This window comes from Bos mutus, chromosome 6 (assembly GCF_027580195.1).
Source record: "Bos mutus isolate GX-2022 chromosome 6, NWIPB_WYAK_1.1, whole genome shotgun sequence".
In the NCBI taxonomy this organism is placed as follows: domain Eukaryota; kingdom Metazoa; phylum Chordata; class Mammalia; order Artiodactyla; family Bovidae; genus Bos; species Bos mutus.
The window spans coordinates 6,141,497-6,153,789 of record NC_091622.1 but is presented as its reverse complement, the minus strand read 5'-3'; the positions used below and the strand labels follow the sequence as shown (position 1 = coordinate 6,153,789).

General features: G+C 35.0%; 1 protein-coding gene across 4 annotated transcripts in view; it reads left to right on the top strand.

Moving 5' to 3' along the window:
* USP53 (ubiquitin specific peptidase 53) overlaps nucleotides 1–12,293 on the top strand; it is a 59,379-nt gene that overhangs the window by 15,467 nt on the left and 31,619 nt on the right. For 2 of the 4 annotated variants that reach the window (XM_005898066.3, XM_070371933.1), the window contains exons 2-4: nucleotides 2,179–2,870; nucleotides 6,183–6,275; nucleotides 10,087–10,221. In XM_005898066.3, the coding sequence (XP_005898128.2) occupies nucleotides 2,727–2,870; nucleotides 6,183–6,275; nucleotides 10,087–10,221 (372 nt within the window). In that variant the 5' untranslated portion in view covers nucleotides 2,179–2,726. Of the gene's footprint in view, nucleotides 1–870; nucleotides 1,057–2,178; nucleotides 2,871–6,182; nucleotides 6,276–10,086; nucleotides 10,222–12,293 lie in introns of all 4 variants that reach the window. The other 2 variants (XM_070371935.1, XM_070371934.1) reach the window with 2 other exon arrangements.

Below are 12,293 nucleotides of genomic sequence, written 5' to 3'. Positions count from 1 at the left end.
TGCCAAAATTTGTTGGATCACAGAAAAACCAAGGGACTTCCTGAAAAAACATCTACTTCTTCATGTTGCACTTGTTACCACTGGCTGTACTCTGATGCTTACCTGATGTTTTAATCTCAATTACCCTCCAAATGGCACTGGGGTGGTAACAGAACTTTCCTGTTTCATTGCATTGTGTGGGGTGGGAATTCTCGGCCTAGAGCAATGTGAAGAATGGAAAAGTTCACAACTAGCAACATCTTCCCAGTCTGTAACATTTGGCCCTCTGTGTCTCTGGATGCTATTTCTCTCCCAGTCTATGAGCCAGTTATTGTACTTAATATTTTTCCCTGTTTCTACTTAGACTATTTGTTGCTTTTTTATAATCTCCACAGAGTTGCATTGGAGGAAGAAAACCAGGAGGACATATTAATTTGACATTTTGCCCAAGAACAGCAGCTAAATATTTTTAAAATTATCTGTTTGTGTCTGTGTCCATCACAGAACCGAACTCATTATGGTAGGGATTATTTCATAAATATAACCGTTCAGGGTAAGACCTGGTGCCTAGTTATATGATTGTTGAGAGAATATCATTTCAAATATATGGCAAAACAAATACAATATTGTAAAGTTAAAAAATAAAATAAAATTTTAAAAAAATACAAATTTACTACTGATACAGTGCTACCTTACTATTGTAAAATCATGACTGCATTTATTAAAAGTTTCTATGAAAGTTTTCAGAATCATTTAGATCACTTTAGAAGAAGTTACAATCCACAGAGTTAAAAAGAAGAAAACAGCTAACATAATGTAGTGTTTTATAAGTCTTGAAACTTTTAACCTGTCTTAAGCAGGGCTTTTATTATTGTTGTTTCCATTTTTTAGATGAAGCTATGAATCAGATGACAAGATTTTATCTAAGACCAAACATCTAAGACATGATCAATAATATGTGGGGCTGGAAACAAGAGTTTCTCGACCTGAATTCTGTGAAGACTACTGCTTTTCTTCTTTATTCCTCAGTGCTTTGCCAGCATATTGGGCGTTTGATCAGTGGTATTGAACTGACTGGTAACATTCTTTCCTCTCATGTTTTTGTGCTATGAAGTAAACTTAGGGCCCTTCACCCAGAGTTTAAATTGAAACACGTCCTTACACAGGACTTTGGAGGCCCACCATGATCTCTCTTTCCCAGGGATCCTCTCTTTTTATCTACTCTCCTCTTTGTTCATGTTTCTTCTGCCACGCTGGGCTTTTTACAGTCTTCTGGTATGCCAGGCATGCTGTTCAGTCTGCTAGGAAAGTCTTTTCCAAGATAGCATCTTCACCTCCTTCAAATCTTTGTGTAAAGGTAACCTTCTCAGTTATATCTTCTGTGACTTTCCTGTTTAAAAGTTCAAACCATCTCCCATTATATACACTTCTCATCCCCTTTGCTTACATTGTTTTTATGTTAGCGCTCAGTGCACAGTTCTTCTAGTACACTCTACAATTTATTATTCACTGAATTAAGGTCTCTCTTTCCTCATCAAAATGTCAGTTCCAGTGCTTGGCACAGAACCTGTCTCAGTCTAATGTTTGTTGAATGAAAGAATGCAGAAAAAAATTCAGTTGATTAAACTTTGTTAGTAATACTTGATTGTTTTTAATTAAGAAGTTGAACATTTTGAAATCCTTTTAGCCAGGAGCATGTGTTCATGAACAGTGTGGAAATTTAATTCCCTAAGATTTATCAATTTAATGTTTCTCCTGAGTTTTAATGCAGGTCAGTTTACATAAAATCTATTGACATTCTTAGAGAAATATGATTCTGTGTAGAGTAAGAGATGATATAGAGTCTCTGTAGATGAATTTGTTTTAATAAACAGAAGTATATAATAGTATTGACAGTAAAGTTAGTATTATTCAAAGGACTACCTGAAATCTAAGTTAATTCTAGTAGTCTTTTTGAAACCATCGTGCAACCATTGAAATCTTGAAGTAGATAGTGATTAATATCACCTTGATATTTTTTGAAAATGTAAATGATGAACTATGTTTACATTTTCTTAATTTGAAAAGAACTTTATTCTGATCCTTTTATGAGTGTACATATACTATTTTACTAATGTATTAAATATTTGTGTTCATAAAGTAAAAAAGGAATATTCTTGATTAGCCTTTTATTTAAACATTTCTTTTCTTTTCTTGTAGATATGCTTTGAGGTCACATTGGTATGAAATATGGAGTCACCTTTAATAACTTCACCTGGAAAAGAGTCTTCTTTCTTGTTAAAAAAACATAAGGAAAACAAATGACCAAAGGAATTATACCAAATGCTAACTCTACATCTTTTTGTATCATCTGTTTTTGAAACCATCAAGACAAATGACTTGTGCTTTAAAGAATATGATTTCCCCATCGAGGTTATTTTTAACAGTTTTTAAAAACTCTTTTAATCTTTTTCATCTTAAATTGTCCTCTTACAAAATTTAGCACAAAGATTTTTAAATCTTTAAGGCCTTGTTTAAAATAGCTTTCTTGTTGAGTTTTCAGAACCTTAATGCTTTTGTATCCTATTTTTACTTGACAAAGTCCTCAAAACTACAGCATCAGGAAAGATATGGACTTGGAAACTTACATTTTTGTAATAGACTGGAGCAGATGTAAGTGGACCATTCAAGACCCCATCCATTTTATCATCAGAAGTATCACATAAGTACACACATCTTAGCTTTAATGCAAGCAAAGTTGCTTGAAAATGGCATGGGTAAAATTCTTACGGAAACCTGGTGGCAATCTCGGAAAAACTTATCAGCCTGGGAGTATGCTATCCCTGGCCCCTACCAAAGGCTTGTTGAATGAACCAGGACAAAACAGCTGCTTTCTCAACAGTGCTGTACAGGTGAGACGTTTGTTTCTTGTCAAATATTAAAAAGTGCCTTTCAAGAAATTCTTTAATGCCTCTTTAACTTGTAAATGAGGAATAAAGTTGTTATTATTGACTGGAATGACTTTTTAATATCACTTTTAATAGTAGCAAATATTTTGACTGGGCATTTTGGGTTTTATAATAAATGGAAATTTTTTTCAACAGAATGCTACATTATTAGGATATAAAAACATCTGTGGCTTAAATGTTCACTTAGTGAAGTAAGAATGCTTCTAAAATACATAAATTTTTTTTTTTTAATTAGCTACTGTATTCTGCCCCACCCTTGTTTTGGTTAAGAAATTCAGATGAATCCTCATGGTGGTGGTTTAGTCTGCTAATAGCATTTAAAAACAAAAACAAAAACAAGCTGCTTGGATTAAAATAAGAATGAATGAGTTTTTAATCCTCATTTCTCAAACTCTCTTCACCTCCCACTGTGGCCTTAAATCACCTTTTTAGAATTGTAATTTGGACACCACTGTTTTAGTTAAATTTACAGTTAATTGCTTTTGCTTCAGTCTTTTTAGAAATTCTTTTAATTAGCAAATATGTATTAATCCAGTTTTCTGCCTTAGATAAATATCCTTTCTTATATATGATAGTTTTTATTCAACGTTTTCAGATTTCATAGGTGCCTTTATTCTTCTCTACAGTATGAAAGGTAAAGAAGATTCAGAATATTGAAATGTTTTTCTACTGACCCTAGAATGTACCTTAAAAGATTTTGTTGAAAATAAATAGCTTTTCATGTATTTTTCTTTCTGTTGCTCTATTTCCCCCTCCAGGGGCTTCCCTGGTGGCTCAGTCAGTAAAGAATCCGCCTGTGATGCAGGAGCCTGCCTACAGTGCAGGACACGTGGGTTCAGTCCCCGGGTGGGGAAGATCCCCTGGAGAAGGAAACGGCAACCCACTCCAGTGTTCTTGCCTGGCAGATCCCATCGACAGAGGAGCCTGGTGGGCCACAGTCCACAGGGTCGCAAGAGTTGGTCACAACTTAGCAACTGAACCACCATCGGCACCTGAAACTTGAGAGCAGAAAGTGAAGTCCTGCTTGAATAACTCATTGGATAAATGAGTGCATCGTGAATGTGTCAGGTGTCAGATGTCTGGGTCAGACATCTGACCCAGACTTGTGTTCTCAGTTGCTCAATACTTCTTAAACCTTGGAATAAATTGTGAAATATGTTTTGTAAGAAATTATTAAAAGTGGACATTATTCAAATATTTTAGACATGACTCAGAAAAATGAGTTTATGTGCCATTTCCCCTTAGTTTTTATTCTTATATTATTTTGAAGCGAGAAATATTACACAAGGTTTATATTTATATTATTAAATACATATACATATATGTATTAATCTTTTCAAAATACATTAATTTTGTTAGATAACCATGTTAAAGTGCAACATGCAAATAATGCAGAAGAAAAATGCTTATATTATAAAATTATATTGCTAAAAACTAGTTCAACAACTAGCTTAGACTCTAACTTTTTAAAACAGGTGGTACAATATAGTCAACATTTGCAAATGAACTAGAATAAAGGTTAACTATAGTGAAGATAATTTTTGGTATGGATTTGTGAAATCATTTTTAAATTTTTATGTTAAGTGATATACAGAGAAGTCACATAAAATATTTTTTCTATAGTTTGGATCCAGTATGACTTAAACATTTTGCTAATCCTATAAAACATTCTGGTTACATTTGAAAGACTTAGTTTGTTAGCCTTCTAAGCAGATTATAGAGATACTCTCTTTTGGCGGAATATTTTAAGCTTTTATTTGATGAGGAAGTGGTACAATTAAGTAGATCTGGCATATTGGTATGGTTTTAAAATCTCTAAGTTAAAAGCAAAGTTGAAATACTTAAAAGCTAATATTTATTGTGTTCTTACTGTGTGTTTGTACAATATAATCTAATTCTTACAATGACCCTAAAAGGTAGATACTACTGTTATCCTCCTTATGGTGATAAGAATGCTGAGCTTCAGAAAATATTTGGCTCAAGTCAGTCCAAGAGCTGTTAAAAGTAAAGCCAGAATTGGAATCCAAGAGATCTCCCTTCAGAGGTTGTATCATTAACCACCGTGCTGTGTACTTTCCGCTGCTGGGCCGTCATGGCCCATCATCTTGACGAATGAATTTCAGTGTAGTGCATTTTATGGAATGATAGAATATGGTGTGCAAGAAAGTTATTAAACATTTTCAAGTGCTTTGCAAAACACTGTGTTATTTGTGATACATAAATGCATCCTGTTAAATATACTTTTAAAAAAAGCAACTATCAAAGAGAAATTCTGAAATTCTGGCTTTTAGTTATTGAGTGATTAAAAATATTGGAAACTTCTAAAATTACTTTCTTTTAGTTGGAGAGAAAATTTTCTCTTTAGTTGGAAGAAATGTGAGATGGTGAATAGATTTTCTTACATTTATTATTTGAAGAAATAAGGTCTAGAGAAACTTGAAGATCTTAAATGTTGTAATATTTACAGTAACAAATAGATTGAATTCAGTGCATGCCAGTTGTGTACTAGACACTACTTTGGACACTTCACATATTACAAACATTTCATTCTTATAAGAAGTCTATGAGTTATCCTCATTGTATAGATTTCAGATTTTTCTAGGATGGTTTTAAGTATTGGACTGATTTATTTAAACAACTACAGTCCTTTTAACTCTTTTTGTTTTTTAGTAGTAAATGATGATTAGATAATTGCAGCGAATATATTTATTTTTTAACTACTGCTTCATATTCTGCTGTATCCCCATTACTATGCATATGTTCCCTTTCTCATTCTTTATACAGTGACCACACAGGCCTCTGCCCCTTTTCCTTGTCACTACATACTGACCCTTATTTGGTACACCCTGACTTTTAACTGCAATCATACATCCTTCCTAAATTTCAGTTCATTCCAAGTATTATAATCACTTACTCTTTCAAGTCTCCTCCAAGTCCTGCATTCAGTATCTGCGTGTTTCCTATTCATATAAATTCCTTAACAGAGGAGTTATTTTTCTCTTGTTCTATGCCTCTGATAGTTTTTACTTGTGAATCAACAGAAACAGTTTCTAAATCTATCTCTTATATATCAACTACGTATACATAGCAGTTTTATACTTGTTATTTTTAGTGGTTGTATATATCTGACTATGTACAAGAGATTTAAAGATGTTATTAGCCTCCTGCAGTTTAAAAAATATATTTAAATCTTGTCTTTAATTCACAGTGAGAAAAATATTACTATACTTCATTCTTCACATCTCACTTTTTTAGGTTTTATGGCAATTAGATATATTCCGAAGAAGCTTGCGGGTGCTGACTGGACATGTTTGTCAGGGAGATGCCTGCATATTTTGTGCATTGAAGGTAACCTTTAATAGTTCTGAAAAAGCACTGTTGTTCCTCAAAAATTTTATTTGATAGTTTGCTTTGTTTGACATATTTGGTTAGTTTATTTGCAATTAAAGTCTTTGGAAGGAATGATGCTAAAGCTAAAACTCCTCATGCGAAGAGTTGACTCATTGAAAAAGACTCTGATGCTGGGAGGGATTGGGGGCAGGAGGAGAAGGGGATGACAGAGGATGAGATGGCTGGATGGCATCACTGACTTGATGGACGTGAGTCTGGGTGAACTCTGGGAGTTGGTGATGGACAGGGAGGCCTGGTGTGCTGTGATTCATGGGGTCGCAAAGAGTCGGACACGACTGAGCGACTGAACTGAACTGAAAGTTATTGTCAAGTGACTTAGAGTTTTGAAGATGAGTTTTTAAAGTATGACTTATTCAGGTTTATGTTTCCATTTTCCTGTAAGAACAGTTTAATAAACAGTGTAGCATTGTTAGAAATATTATATTTTTCGTTATTTTGAAATAATCCTGTATTTTAACAAATTTTTTTTGAGTTACTACTGAATTCTGGGTACTGCTATACTTACTAAAAATACAGCAGTGAATTGAACTAATAAAAGACACTCTTATGTAGCTTATATTCTTGTGGGGGAGAAGAAAATAAGTAAACAAAATATAAAGTATGTTAGGTAATAATAATTGCAAAGGAGGAAATATAAATCAGGGAAGGGAATGGTGAATGTTGAGTAGTAAGGAAAGCCTCACTGAGAAAGTGGCATTTAAATCACTACTTAGAAAAGGGATAGAGTGGTCTAGAGCATTCCAGGCAGGCAGGGACACAGCCAGTGCAAAGACCCTGAGGTGGGTACTCAAGGACACCTGAGCCCTGGCAGAGGCTTCATGAGCAAGGAGAGCAGTGATGGGAGATGAGCTCAGAGGTCAGGTGAGTTCCCGTGGCTTCAGACATGTCTGCAGATTCTTTTGCACTGTTTTATCAAAGGGTGGAGTCTGATTTCTTGAAATGCATTTCCCTTGATGATTCATTTCCATCAAATAGAATGTGGCAGAAAAGGGATTAGATTAGATTAGAAACAATAATAAAGCTTTCACCTGGCTCTTTCTGTTGGGGTACTTGCTCTTGGACATGAGTCACTGTGCTGGTTACAGGTACAACAAAGATCTCGGCCAACAGGCATCACCAACCACCAGCATCAACTTCTAGACCGCTGTCAGATGACCAGTGATCCCAGCATTCAGACTATTACAGATGACTGCAAGTGCAGCAGAGTTGAGCTGTCCTCACCCAAACTGCAGATTTGTGACCAAAATAAATGTTAGTTTTAGTAACTAAGATTTGGGGTGGTTTTGTTAATGGAGCAATAAATAACTGGAACAAGAATCTGGATTGTGAAGGGTCCTCCTAGGCCTTTGTGAGGACCTTGAATTTTTTTCTCTTGAGTGACTTAGGAAGTTGTGGGTATTGTTTTGAGTGCAGGTGTATATAACCTGTGCTAACTAAGTATAATATTTGGCCTAGATCTCTCTGGCTTCTTGGATGAGAGTAAATAGAATAGGAATGAAAGTGGAAACGGGGAGTCCAGTATATATTAGCAACTCATGAATGTCATTGAAATCTTTGCCCAAGAATTTAAGATTCGATTGTTTTCAGAAGTAAATATTTCAGCCCTTACATTCTTGAATATTCTTACTACACACAAATATACATAATAGAGGAAAATGAAAGGTCATTTTCATACTTTGATTTACATTCCTAAAAAGACTACATTCCTAATAAGTCACCTTACGTTCCTTACATTCCTTACATTCCTAATAAGTCACCAAAGGAGGCAGTTGTATATTCCCTTTTTTATATGGCAAAATAAGGTTGAGGAAGAATGAATTTAAATCAAATTACAGTTTTGCATTTTATTTCCTCAGCAGTAAATTTTTTTATAATTTATTTATTTTTAATTGAAGTATAATTGCTTTACAATATTGTTGGTTTCTGCCATACATCAACATGAATCAGCCATAGGTCTACATATGGCCCCTCCTTCTTAAACCTCCCTCTGACTTTCCACCCCATCCCACCCCTCTGGGTTGTCAGAGAGGCCTGATTTGAGTTCCGAGTCATACAGCAGATTCCCACTAGCTGTGTATTTTACATATGGTTGTGTATATGTTTCCATGCTGCTCTCTCCATTCGTCACACTTTCCTCTACTCCCCCGCGCCCACTGACAGCAGTGGAGACGAAACATAAAGAACAGTCTTCTACAATAAATTTTGAATGTTTTATCCAACTGTAGCCTTACATATCACCTACCTCTTCCTCCTGCTTGCCTCCCCCACCTCAAAACATGTGCTTGTGTGCATGCCTGCGTGCATGTGTGCGCACACACACACACATACAGTGCTGTCCTCCTTGAAATTTCTCAGAGCTACCTTTAATCTCTGGGTGTTTTCCTTATTATTCCTTTTGTCTAGAATGATTTTCTTGAAGATGTCCCCAAGGCTGACACCCTCACTCCCTTTATGCCTCTCGGTCACGTGTTTTTTCCATCAGTGAGGCGTTCCCTGACGACCCTAGGTACTGGTCACCCCCTCCCTCCCTTCTCCCCCCAGCATCCCTGTCCCTGTTGTACCACCCTATCTTTCTCTCTTGTTTTATATTTCTTTGTTTTCCCTCTGTTGTACTTACTACCTCTTCACATATCAGTACTTACCCGCTCTCTCCTCATTACTACGGCTAGAATATGCATCCACAAGGCAGGGTCTTTGTTTTCGGGTGTAGAACAACGCCACATATACCAGGAAATCCAAAAACAGATACTGAATGAACATAAGTCTTGTCCGGGATTAATACCTTAAACATTACTGGAAAAGTTGACTACCAGTAAGAAATGACTTGTGAGATTATGTTTCATTTTTTAGCATCTGTAATTGTAGCTAAAAATTTTTTTTAATACCTTAAACATTACCTGGAAAAGTTGACTACCCGAATAAGAAGTGACTTGTGAAAATATGTTTCACTTTTTAGCATCTGTAATTGTAGCTAAAAAGTTTAGTTCTGGTTATCTGATACTGTTTAGCATCTTTCTTATTTTAGTAGTTTCTTATTTGTAAATTAAATTTTCTTATGTTGGTGGAACAGATTCTTATTTTTTAGCCTGCTATATGTTGATCTTAAAAGCAATTTTTTTTTGAGATGATATACCCCTTGAACTAGTTAATGCAGAACATAATATGACCCATCCTTATTTGTTGGTTTACCACTTCAAACCTTATTTTTCTCCTCACTTCCCCTCGCCTAATATGATTGTTGTAAAACTAGAACTTATTAAAAGTTTTCCATGCTTGAATGCAATAAATAGAAGACCAGATTAACACCTGTGTCACATATTCTTGAATAATATTCTGACTGCTAGTGAAGTTCCTGCTGTTTTATTTGATTATATGCTTATTTTTGTATAACATAATTTTAATTCCTACAGTATACTTTAACATTTGAAACAGAATATCTCAAAACTCTTTCTAAACAACATAGACTACATTCAGCTAGGGAACAGTTTAAAATGGGCCACATCTGAATCAGAATCTCTGAGAATGGGACTTGAGAACTTGATATGTTTAATTCTTATGCACTAACCCTTGATTAAGAGGCTGGGGCAACCATTTCTACATAATTTTTTGCATGGAGTTTTAGAACAAAAGACTGTATTAACTTCTGAGTCTACACTCAGAATTTTGAATTTATTGTAATGAAATTACTCAACTGTTTTTTAGTTATTGGTGTTAAACTTACTGGTTCATAAATTTGCTGATTTCCCAGACAATATTTGCACAGTTTCAACACAGTCAAGAGAAAGCCCTCCCCTCGGATAACATAAGGCATGCTCTTGCAGAGAGCTTCAGAGACGAGCAGCGGTTTCAGCTGGGCCTGATGGACGACGCCGCAGAGTGCTTTGTGAGTGTGTCTGATGACCCCTAGGTCAGGGTAGTGGTTTGCATCCCTTAAGTGATGTGCCTTCTGAGACAAATGAAGCATACATTTATAGCAGAACTGCCTAGTAGATCCTTGTCTTCCTACCTTTCGAAGTTCTCAAAGCTCCACGTGTGTTTTGTGTACGTTTGCTTTTGCTTACTTGTGCTGCTCTAATTTTTAAGAGCTAGGATACTAAAATACTTTAACATTTATTTATTGGAGCAAAAAGGCTTATTGCATATAAATCATATCACTTAGGTCATTGTTCTGTTTCCGCAGGGATTACACACAAACACGCTCTCCCAGTAGCATTTCTCATTTCATGCAGTGATTCTCTCTGGAAAAGAAGAGGATCTTGACGTGCAGCTGTCAGGGGCAGCAGTTCTCTTACCCGGCTTACTCCAGGTTGAGAATCACTGACTGAGGTTGATGTTTTGAGACTCTTTTACCACTCTACTGATAAATAGAGCGTTCCTTTGCCGAAGCACATACATTGTGTACTTTCTGAAATATGCATTTGATGATTAATTGTTTCAGTAACATAGATATCACCTATATTTAAGATGTGCATGTGCTCAATCGGTCAGTCATGTCTGACTGTGCGATACTGTGGACTGTAGCCCGCCAGGCTTCTTTAACCAGGAGATTCTCCAGGCAATACTGGAGTGGGTTGCCATTTCCTCCAGGGAATCCTTCTGATCCAGGGATTGAATCCACATCTCCTGCATCTCCCTCACTGGCAGATTCTTTACCATGGAGTCACCAGGGGATCCCTGACTGCTAGTGTCCTTTTTACCTCTGTCCTTCAAGTTTGTTTTTAACAGCCATCATATTAATATAATTTTTTTCAGATAAATGCTTACACGTCAAATATTTCTGTAATTCAAATCTGACTCTCTCCTGACATTTAAGGCTTTTTACATTTATACTACAGCTTATCTCTTTGTTTTCTTTCTGAATTTTCCCTTAGTGAGATAGTTTCACTCTGTTCCTTAAACATGTCTTTAAAATTCCTGTTCTAGAGACTTTGCTCAAGTTCTTGAAATATTCAAAACTTTCCTAATCTGTTATTTGTTACAGTTCAGCCTGTCAGGCCTGCTAGATAATGTATCATCAAAGCACCCCAGTACATTCTCCAAATTTCCAAAGAATTTATTATTCTCTGGAATTCATTTGGCATTTATGTTTTTAAATGAACATCTTGAATGTTTTCTCAGATAAACGGAAAGCCATGTTGACTAAAGTGGGACAAAAACAGCACACACAGTCATGAAATATGCTTTTCATACTTCTCATGTTTATAATTGTCCATTGTTTAAAATATAGATAGATATGTTTTGCACAATACTGAACTTTATAGTTTTACTTTCACTTAAATGAAATATACTAATCCATGGTATGATAATTCACAGGATATCTAGAAATGCAGACTTAATTAAATGAATTGTTATAAATGTCCTGAGGCAAAAGAAGGGACATTAACTAATTAAAAGAATCCATTGGTTAAGCTTTGTGAAAAGAATAATTTGTTAAAGAAATTAATAACTCTTATTGATCTATTTTCCAAATCCAACCTTTTATTAGAAGTTTGTTGAACAGTAGATTCCTTGCGTTAGAGTGTTAGTTCAGGTATTGTAAGCCTTTATCATTGATGTTTTAATTTAAGTTGTATAGACTATCCAATGATCCAAGCAGGGTGTTTTTTTAATTAATTGCTTTTTCTCAATGAGAAAACATTGAGAACATAGGAAGTCTGGGTTTCTGATATTAAATTCTAGATGTCAGCCACCATGAATTGATTTTTAAAAAATCTTTATTAAAAGTATGTTACGTTATAATGTTTCTTTTATAAATTTTTTTTTTAAAGCTGACACTACAGAAGGAGAATAATTGAGCAGCATTGGAAGGCTTGGATAAGAGGAAAGCTGAAAAGCTGACAACATATGTGGCACTCAATTTAACATTTTGGAAAATCTTTATCTTTTTATTTATTTATTTTTTTGCTTTTTTTTTTTTTTTGGAAAATCTTTAGATTTTTAAATTTGTAAAGCTAA